General features: G+C 32.9%; 1 protein-coding gene across 1 annotated transcript; it reads right to left on the bottom strand.

The window, feature by feature from the left end:
• Positions 1-1,880: 1,880 nt before the first annotated feature.
• Positions 1,881-2,499, bottom strand: LOC143909271 (uncharacterized). Its single transcript, XM_077427182.1, has 3 exons — positions 2,451-2,499; positions 2,291-2,325; positions 1,881-2,208 (listed from the first exon to the last, which is right to left on the bottom strand). Exons 1-3 carry the CDS (start codon positions 2,457-2,459, stop codon positions 1,881-1,883), a joined length of 372 nt encoding a protein of 123 aa, XP_077283308.1. The 5' UTR covers positions 2,460-2,499.
• Positions 2,500-11,428: the final 8,929 nt, after the last annotated feature.

Below are 11,428 nucleotides of genomic sequence, written 5' to 3'. Positions count from 1 at the left end.
GTAGGTAGAAAACTTGTGTAGGTTTACAATGAATGGAACTTAATATTTATAAAAATGTAAATCCGTCACAAAATTTAAATATGAAATTTAACAAATTTAAATATGAAAAATTTACAATATATATGAAATTAAATTCATCCCAAGGGGGGGCTATGGCACCCATGGCACCCCCCTTGGATCCGCCTATGGTGAGTATGTACCGTTTACCATGCACCCTTTCTTTTATCTTTCGACTTAAGATCTTTCGATTTTCGATCTTTGCCTTCCGATATTTGCGTTTTCGGTATTTTCACATTCCGGTCCGTGAGGTAGACCCTAATAATAGATATGTCTGGTAGTAAATAAAGAATCGTATGAAATTAAGATGTATATTTGGAAATTAAGATGAAATAAGAAGTATATTTGGGCGATTGAACGCGGTTTTTTTAATCAAAAACGCTACTTTGCCAGAAAAAAGATTTTTGATCAATGTGTGTTGATATTCGCGGCACACATTGTTTACGACTCGTAGAGCTACGTACATACATATGTACTTCATCGGCAGTCGCTAGCTAGTCCCTACATACATAGGTGACAAAATGTTAACTAGCATAGGTTTTCTCTCTCACACACATCTAACGTACGCGATCTCACTCGCATGCGTTAGATTAAAGTGGTGCCCACGGTATAAAATGGGCCGGGGCACTCACGTTGCGATGCTTTGTTCTAGGCTAAACGGATTATTTTGCACTTTGCGATGGCGCACACGACAATCGTTGTCACAAAAATCGCGAATACTGAATATCTGGCACTCAAGTTCTCGTTAGTATGATAGTTCACGTGGTTAACTCTCGATGGAGTTTATGTCGTAAGGGCTATCAGTTATAATGCAACTCATCATCGTCATCATCATTTACAGCCATTCACCATCCACTACTGGGTGCAGGTCTCTCCAATATGCATCCATTCGTATTAGATTTAAGCAACTGTCATCAATCCGCACACTTTTTTTTTTCTAATTTCGTCTATCCATCTTCCCTGTGGCCTTTCTTTCACATTATTTACTATGTCTCTGGTATCATTCTAGCACTTCTGTTGTGCAACTTTTTTCCATTCTTCTAGCTTCGCGATCACCCATTGCCATTTCAATATATTCATCCTCTCTACTATATCCTTGCCATGCTTCTCATCAACTCAGTTTATGCTGTAAGGTGGGCCCAAGAAACCCCAGTGGCGCACTCAGTAGATGCAGGGGGGGGGGATGGATTAACTTTTTTATTGCAAATTTAATAAAATTGGTAATGAAAATTTACTTTTAGTTTTTATAAATCTGTTGAATTTTACCGTTTTTATTTTTTGTTTAATTTTATTTCTAGTGTTGTTTATGTCATCATTTGTTTTCTGTAGTGTTTTTTTTGTTTTTATTTTTGAGTGCATCACTATATACGTAAATATGGTTCGGTGATTACTAGTCAAATGTGAACCAGTCACAGGACAACTGGTCGCTCTAGATCGGTCACACGTGATCACCCGTCACACTAAAACTGGTCACACCCTAAAATCGGTCAATCAGTTTTCTCGTGACCGATTTTAGGGTGTGACCAGTTTTATCGTGACCAGTTTTAGGGTGTGACCAGTTTTAGTGTGACGAGTGATCACGTGTGACCGATCTAGAGCGACCGGTTGTCCTGTGACTGGTTCACATATGTATGACAAGTAGTCCGTTTACTTGTAAATATATGTATGTATTACACTACCTTTGTTATTTTGAAAATAAAATTATTTATATCATTTATATAACATTTATTGTGGCTCAATAACTGAATGAAAAATGTCTATTAAATAAGGAACAAAATTACATTGCGTTTGTATGCATTTAAAACTAGATCAATACGTACATCTTAGCCCGGTCCCCACATTCGGAATTTACTATAGACTGGTTTATAATTCATTGCCGATGTTCCACCAACAATTCGAGTGTCAGAACCGCTACCTGAAGGTAAAAGATTTTTAAAAAATCGCACCGTACCTTTGATTGGCTCTGTAATAACGTTCAAAATTTTGGATAGACCCGATTGCTTAGGTTCATCCGCTGATCGTTTATTAATCTCCGATTGTTCTTGTTTGAACTTTTCTTTACCACTGTTGTCAACTTTTAATCCCGTCATTTCTGGAGCATTTTGTTGTTTTTTTCTTTCCGAGTTGACATCTCCATCTGAATTGACGGAACTTCAACGATATATGATCAAAGAATTGAATAAAAACAATTGAACTAAAAATATATCGATCTCAAAAAAAAATTCATATTTACCTCAATAAAGAGACCAATGTCAACACTATTATTATCTGTAAACATTCGATAAAATAATAAAACTGTATTATTATAGTTATTGAAAAAACACTTTTCCTCCATGGAAGTAAATTTAAAATTTAATAACCAATTTCGGTTAAATCGGGACACAATTACCAACCATTTTCATAGTTACGTTTACTTCTGTATGTGCATATGTTGAGAACGAGTTACTGGCTATTTAGAATCACAACTACATATATTCTTATCAATGTATAAAAAACTTCATATGTATAAAAATAAATATATACATAATTAATTATAACCATGCCCGGCATACTTACACGCCAATTTACTTTATGACCCAGCGTAGATTACAACGAAGTGAAGATAAACCAACAAATCGCGGACGTGCAATAACTTTTTCATTTATTATATTTGAAAACATTTTAATCCAAATATATGTATTTGCAATAAAAAATACTTTTTAAATTCAAGTCGCATTCGAATTATTAACTATTAAACAATTAAATAAAAGTTCAATCCAATTAAATTAACAGTTTATGCACATATGTACATATGTATTTACATACAGATTGACGTATTCAGGATTTAATTTTGGGAGGCCTAGGTTGAATGGATATTTTTTTATTGGCAATTATTTTAGTGATCATAAACAACGTTTGAAGAATAAAGTATAATTACTACAAAGCTCTCGAATGACTTTTATCGTAGTTCTTGTGTTTTGAAGAAGAGTGAGGGGGGCGCATGTACTTAGTTTGCAAAAAAAAAAAGTGAAAGTTTAAAAAATATATTTAGATCCTAAATTGATGGTATTTGTGGAACAATTGAAATAAATAAATACATATGTACTTTGATTTATTTATGTTTGTTATATATGTATGTACATCTCTTAAAGAACGAAGAAATTTTATGCATACATATTGTAGTTACTACATACATATACATATGTACTTTCGAAACCATATTACGTAGAATATAAAATTCATGGGCGTGCTAGATGAAATTTAAACAGTTTAATATACCAAAGTATGTAATTAGCATATGTTGACTAGAAAAACATGTGTACCTACATATTATGATACATGACCTCTCTTTGACTTTTATTATAATGTACCCAAGTTTATATTTGATAAAAATAGGTACATTTCTTAAATGTTAGAATAGCTGATCAGTTTTGTAATAGCTTTTGTGACATTATATTTTCAGCTCAAATTTGCTATGACGAACACGCGCCCTATCACCTGTAGAATTTGATGCAGGTGATACTGCATCAAATTCTGTTCACTGCATATTAGTTTTGAGTTCTTTTTGTCTTCGCAAATCTGAATGTCTGGATACAAGGCTCATCCGACGACACAAAATTTTCGACAGTCTGTTTATGCCGAATTTCCTTTAAAATTCCATATTTGTCAGTGCACGCTTCCTGTCTGTGTCCCCATTTTGAAAGGTCCCGTTTGATCGATTGCAAATAATTTATATCGTATTACTTATTTTTTTTTAATATCCATAATGTCGCATAGACAACTCTTTAAAATAAAGTAAAAAATGTCTAACTTCAAAGGAATTGTACTAACGTGCAATGGAAAAATAAAAATCAAACATCTTGTATATAAATATATTATGTTACAATTAATTCGTGACATTGTGCATCCAATCATGCTCAGTTCACGAATATTGCAAATCTGCTGCTTTTTTCACGAAAGTATCTGTCGATTTCATAAATTACACAGGAATTCATTGCATAGTGCTTGAATTGAGAAAAGCTTGTGATTTTTTTTAAACTAAACCAAATATAATTTTGCCCGTAGACATTATGTCACATATTCATTTTGTTGGGGACGTTGTGTCGTTCGCCGTTATGTTCGAGGACGATTCGTCGTGACACTTTTTTACTATATAAAACAATCTGTCTTTAAACCATAGTGATGCTAATTTCAACGTGCGTTGTTACGACGACGTTCACTATGAACAAAAAATTGAATAATTTACTGTACGATCCAAGCTTAATTTGACATTCAAATATTAAAATAAAAACCTTGTAACGACAACTAATGGTTTTTTTATAAGAGTAATATACATTAACATATTCATGAACAAAGCAACTGACTTGTAATGTTCATTAACTGAATTTTTATTTTGACATTTTCATGAAATGTGCAATTCCACGAATTTGATGTAAATGTTACAGTAAGAGCGTAAAGCTAGAATCAGTATGCAATGACTAGTAAGTGTATGCATCATCAAAACCGTCCGGTAACAGTATACACGGGAGAATGAATGAACACGTATACTAGTAAATTCATACACCAGCTATCCGTACGTAGTAAATATTCACGAAAGAAATAACAAGTTGACATTCTTAACAAGTACATACATATTTACATATATGTATGTACATAGTCGGCCTATGACGGATTAAACTAAAAACTGAAAGCATGCGACATTATATCGAAGAACATATTATTAATGAACAAAAAAAAATGAAACCTAATTTAACCTAACCTAACCTAAAATCGTTAGTAATACGGATGTATGTAATTCAGTGGCGTAGCGTGAATTCCAGGCCTCCCCCCCCCCGCAAAATATTTTAAGGCGCCCCCCCCCCTCCCATATATTCATATTATTTCCTTACAGCAAAATAACTTTCCAAATTAATAATTCATACCTCTTTTACGTAGAAAAATTTTTTTCAGGACTCTTTGGCAAACACGACTATTTTGTTAAAATTTAATACTAATCATTGCTAATACTTTAAGACGATGTTGTAACATAGTTGATCTTAAGTAATTTTTAATAAGTTTCAACTTGTGAACGAGCGCTCTGTAGTGGCTACAGTTACCGGAAGCGTGAGGAACAAGATGATTTAAATGACGAATTTAAATTATAAAAATTACAAATGAAGAGCTTTGCCAAATTATGAACACGTTGATCTTCTTTATTTTTACAAGGTTTATTTTCTTTTAAGCACGAACGGAAATCAAGTATCTGATCAGGCAATGATTTGTCAAAATCATTGACATATTAGTTGGCTAGAGACATAGCTTCATGATATACATATGTACATACATATATGTAAATCGTCATCTGATAATTGTTTTGCAGGAAAGCGAACTTTGAAACAATGTTTAAATAACGTGATACGAACCTTCATTTGCACTTAGGTTACGTTTAGTGTCGCATTAAAAATTATTCAAAATTTCTTTTAATGGATCCTGGAATCGTATATCATGACCAAGTTCATCAAAATGCTTTTAGATTCAATTTTGGCTTCAACCCTAATATTGTTGAAATTGTTACGAATCCATCAAATTTATTTCTAAAATTACTGATCTCGCAATATGCATCAGTGCTCAGTCTAATCATAGACTGAGCACTGATATCATCAGCGTTTTTTGATCGAAGGAACTTTGAAACAAAGTTGAGAAACCGAAGAATTTTTCAAGCACGAGTAGGAGAATAAATTCGAAACTTTCCATTTTCTTTTTTAGTCACTTTTCTTTTGATTGTTCATCATTTCTTTTACTTTTTAAAATTATTTCTGTAAGAAATTATAAAACATCTGTACATATATGTACCTACATATATATCGAAGTGCATTAATATAGTCTAATCTGGACGACCAACAAGCAGTGTATAATCTGTTTAAAGTAACTGATGATGAATTTTCTTTAAAAACTTCCCACCTGTTAATGTTGACAGCTAAAAATTTATACATTTTTACGTTTTTACGCCTCATATAATTTTATTTTATTGTTTTAACACGTTGTTTTGAAAAAAATTTATACAAGAATAAGAGAGAATTGTCAGCTATATGTAAATACAATACAACGAGATGCAAATAGGTTAAAAAATAATAGAGGTTTTTTAAAAAAATTATTGCAAAGAAATTACAGAACAAATTAAAAAATTTGCAAAAAAGGCACGCCGCTTTGCGGCGCCCCCCGAGCCTCGGCGCCCCCCCGCATTGCGGGGTCTGCGGGCGCGGTAGTTACGCCACTGATGTAATTGTAAAACTTCTACAGTGGATTAAACTTCGTATCAATTCAACGATACACAGCCAGTTGTATTCTCGAGCATAAAAACCATTGGAAGAGCAACGTTAAACTTAAGTCAGTTGTCAAACCACTCAAATTACATTCTATTCACTAGTGCATGAATTTGTGCGTTAGTTTATACTTTGTCTAGTAAGAGTATCTGCAGAATCTAGCGTCGTAACCTTGAGTTATAAACTAATGCTAATGTACACACTTACTAGTTAGCAGGGGCGTCATTTCAAGAAATTAGTTTCTAGGGGGGGGGGGGTGTATTATAGTGTATATGAATTTCTTTTAATCATTTTTTTATTTATATATTTTTATCAATAAAATTAATAGTTAAAAATCTATTAAGAGATTTGGGTATATACTTATATGTATAAAGTACAAAATAATCTACTTAAAATACATTGAACGTTTTATTTTAAACTAAGAAATATAAAATTAGCATTAAATAAATGTTGAAAACTATAATATTATTATTATAATATCATTTTATTTAAAATACCTATTATATAATATAACACATAACAATAAATATTCCACATATTGCAAATGGAATATACACGCATTCGTTTGTTGTTCAATACAAATTCATCTAAATATGAATCAAAACGGGCACGCGTTGTGCCAAATTGACGCCTCATCTTTCTTTTCACACGCATCCACATTTTGCGTATTTCACTATCATTTGGATCCACGAAATTATAACCACTTTTTTTGGAATTCGGAATATTTCCGTAAGCTGTCCAACCGTTCGAAATTATACGCGAACCAGGCAGTATATGTCGGAGTATTTCATCAGTTAAAAGTCGAGTATAGCCACGGCACGGAAATACTTGAGGTTGAAAATCACCGTCGTATTGCAGCGCAATAAGCATTACGTCCACTCTCGTGATTAAAATATAATCACAAATTTAATTAATACACTGTATACGTACTTACACACATAGTTATGTGCGTGTGTGGTATATTTTGGGATGTGGCCGGTTACAGGTTGACAGGTAGCCGAGCTGTCATGGTGACGCGGCGAGCACTTGATGGGTGCTGTGTTTGATTCGGCTCGCCAGCGGGGAGTCGAAGACTACCACTTGAGTAAGATGCATGCGATTGTCGGTGCTTCTAAACGGTATTATCTCAGACTGTGGTGATAGTCCATCAAAATGCACGGCGGGGTGCAAGGGGTCAACGACAAATCAAACCCTAGAATAGGAAAAAAATCCCGATGCGAATTTTCACCTTCGACCCTACTCGTACTTTTTACCCTACTCGATACATTGGTGTTTCGTCTGGCCAAATACGTACAACAATTTGTTTTGGTTGGTTGTATCTGCTTGTTTGGCTTAGCCATGATGGATATTTTGTTCAGTGGATTACTCTATACTTCGAAGTCTTTAAACAATGCAATGGCAATGTGTCGATTAATTAGGACATGTGTCAATGCAATAAATTAGTGAGATTGAATATAAAAGTGACAGTTCTTCGTGATTGCACTCCAGTTTATTGTTTTTCAATCGTATTCTAGTGTTTTGCCCAGTGACTTGTCTAGACTTTGTACCGTCTTTAGCCAAAATTCAATAAGTCGCCATTTCTAAAAAATGCATTCAACACGGTAAATTTATTCCGAAACATCTATTTATTTACAATTTTGCCATAATTACATTACAGAATTGCTCCAAGTTATTACTAGAGGTAGGATAGTCACAGTGCTAACCATTGTTCGGCAAACCTTTAACAATGCATTTACAACCTTTGAACAATACACGGCCCCCTCAGGCTCCGGTGACTAGTTATTACTATGGCTAATAAAAAAAATTCGGGTGTGACCAACCCATGACTTTATCTATGTATTTGAGGAATATAAGAAGGTTACAAAACAAAATTCGATATTGAACTGATGACTATGATAGCGATACAAATTGAGCGCAAATGTATGGAAACTTGCACAAAACAAAAGTTCTACTTCCGGTTGTCAGATTTTGTTAAAATTTTTTTTATTACTAAAAATCACTATCAGTATTATACTCATTAAATATCAAGAAAATAAAAATAATTTTAAAGGTCAAAATAAAATAATGAAATATTGTTTTAAAAAAAAATACTACTTCCGGTTTACAAATTCTGACCAAAACCCTACCAGCTCTAAGTTAGTACATAAAGGATAGAAATATAAATTTTCAGCTTAATACGTTCAGGGGTGTGGACAGAGTAGTGGGCACAACATTTTTGACCTTTCTACGAGGAAAAAAATCCCACTTCCGGTTCATTAAATTAAGTAATTTTTTTTGTTATTTTTACTTAAAATCACTTTTTTTACGATACACAATAAATATCAAGAAGCTTAAAACAATTTAAAAGGTCAAAATAAAATAATGAAATATTGTTTTTAAAAAAAATACTACTTCCGGTTTACGAATTCTGACCAAAACCCTACCAGCTCTAAGTTAGTACATAAAAAATAGAAATATAAATTTTCAGCTTAATCCGTTCAGGGGTGTGGACAGAGTAGTGGGCACAACATTTTCAACCTTTCTAAGTGAAAAAAATCCCACTTCCGGTTTATAAAATTAAATAGTTTTTTTTATTTTAATCACATTGCTACAAGAATTATACTTGAATTTTTTTGTGACGAACACACATGTTTAAGGGGTCGAAAAAAATAGTGGAAGAAAAATCGAACAAGAGTAAACTGCTACTTCCGGTTGACAGATACTTAACTAAATTTTATTTATAACTTGGTATTAAGCTTAAACTTTTAGATATGAAATTTCAGTTCAATAAAACAAAAGGTTTCTGAGAAAAACATAAAAAACCTCGATTCTCTAGAGTAAAAGTACTACTTCCGGTTCAGATAGAAATATTTAAAAAATATAAGGTTATAAAAATTATTATTTCTATCATATTTAAAAAAATTTCAGTCTGATTCAGTTAGTGGTTTGGGAGATAATTGAATTCAAAAACTTAAAAAAAAGAGGACACCTATAAGGGGAGGTACCATTTGCGGTCAACTTAAAAATTTGAAAAAAAATTACAACGTGTCGATAAGAATTTCATTAACCGATACTAGTTTCAGTTCGATAGGACTAACGGTATTAAAAATATCCCCAAAATACACACACACACACACATTTTTTTCTAGAACGTGAAAACGTGATCAGTGATCGATTCTGAGTTCGAATCAGTCAAAATCTCGAGTTCGAATTTTCGCATGATCACAAAACTTCATCTATTGTTACTACGTACATAGATAAAGTAAAAATATAGGAAGAATTGTTTTTTACATACGTGAAGCTAAACAAAAGCTTGTAAAAAATTTCTCTCTCAAATTCATATTTTTTTTACGTAATTTGAATTACGTATTTAAAAGTTCTCAAGTTAAATTATATACAGTACACTCTCGATTATCCGGGCTAATGCTGGGGAGGAAGGGCACGGATAATTGAAAAGCACGGATAATCCGAATCATCAAATTTGAATGGGTCGAATATAATAGCATATTTACAATACAAAATTTTGTTTCATAATTTTAATACTCATTATGTATGCTCACAATTAAGCACAGTTAAGCAGATAAGAAAAAGCTAAGAAAAACGCTCACAGCTAAGCAGATAAGTGGCCGTTAGTAGTTAGTACTAGTGTTGTACCGTTTAATGACATTTTCTTCCTCTTGAGAAACAAATGAAACGATATCTGCATTATCCATGATTGAGCCACTTCTCGATGTTTTCCTCATCCACGTTTTCAAAACATATAAAATTTTCCAATAATCCACATATTTCAGATATATCATTTGCTTCATTCTCTTCAGAATCCACTAAATCTAGGAAGAATCTTTCTCCATGATCGAACAAGTGTTACTGGCTTTACTTTTGACCAAGATTGTGTTATTTCGTGTATAGCATCCAGTATCGTCATTTTTTCCAGAAATTGATCAGGTTGTCACCTTCCATGGGTTCCTGATACGTTTCCGCAACACATGACAGTTATCCTTTATTTGGACGATTTATGTCCAGGAACGGACTTTTCTCTCATTGAAGCCAGCGTTTTTGTCGGCAAGCACTTCCAGTACAGACCTGTTACATCTAAATTATAGGTTTGATCGGGTTGCAAATTTTCTCTTTGCAAATATTCTCGAAATTCGATGCAGAATTTATCATAAATTGAAAATAATAAAACATACGTATGTTACGAAAAGATCTGCTCTGAATACACGCACTTATTACTTATTCGCTGATCAAAAGCGACTGAAAGAATTAACGCAATAGTAAAACACATTTGAAAAGGGAACGAAAAACATAATTTGTTTCAAATAACACGCGTTTTTGCAGTCGCAATCAATCGGTGCGTCTCATAATCATATAAGAAAAAAATTAAATTTATTAATATTTTAATTTATTAAACCGTGGATAACTAGATAATCGATAGTTTACTGTATTTATGTAAACGCCTTCGTTCTATAAATATACAGTAGAAAAAATAATAAAAAAATTTGAGAAGCTGCTATAAGCACGTCTCGATTACAAATTCCATATTCAACCTGCTGAGAATGTATTTGGTGTGTAAAACTTTTTCTTCTCTTATACATATTATATAAATACTTATACATATGTGCATACTATACATATCATATATACTATGTTTCCATTGTGGGAAGTAAATTTATTCATGGGTAAGGCAGGCAGGGACTGTCAGTCATACAAAAGGAGCGGTGTCTCATAGTGACGAATGTTTGATAAGTGACATGTTTTGCCTATAAAATATATACTTACTTACACATATAAGCATGTGTGAGTATATCAGATTCACCGTGGCTGCTATGGTACCTATTTATTTTTTACGTGGAAAAAATGTCGGTCGTTTTTGAATTCAGTAGCCTTCGCGCTCGCTACATTGAACGAGGAATTTAATTGTTCAGAATTGATCACACCATCTAGATAAATATAACAGTTATAATTTCGAACGGATCCAATTTATAGACATACCTAAATATCAAAATCGAAATCAGCCGACGATGTTAGTGAAGATATGTATATATTTTTTGCGATATACCCACACACTACCTGTAACTGTCAAAAGAGACATTTGAGCTCCTTTCTTTAAG

This window comes from Arctopsyche grandis, chromosome 1, assembly GCF_051622035.1.
Source record: "Arctopsyche grandis isolate Sample6627 chromosome 1, ASM5162203v2, whole genome shotgun sequence".
NCBI classification, from domain to species: Eukaryota; Metazoa; Arthropoda; class Insecta; order Trichoptera; family Hydropsychidae; genus Arctopsyche; species Arctopsyche grandis.
This window is presented reverse-complemented; position numbering and strand designations above follow the sequence as displayed.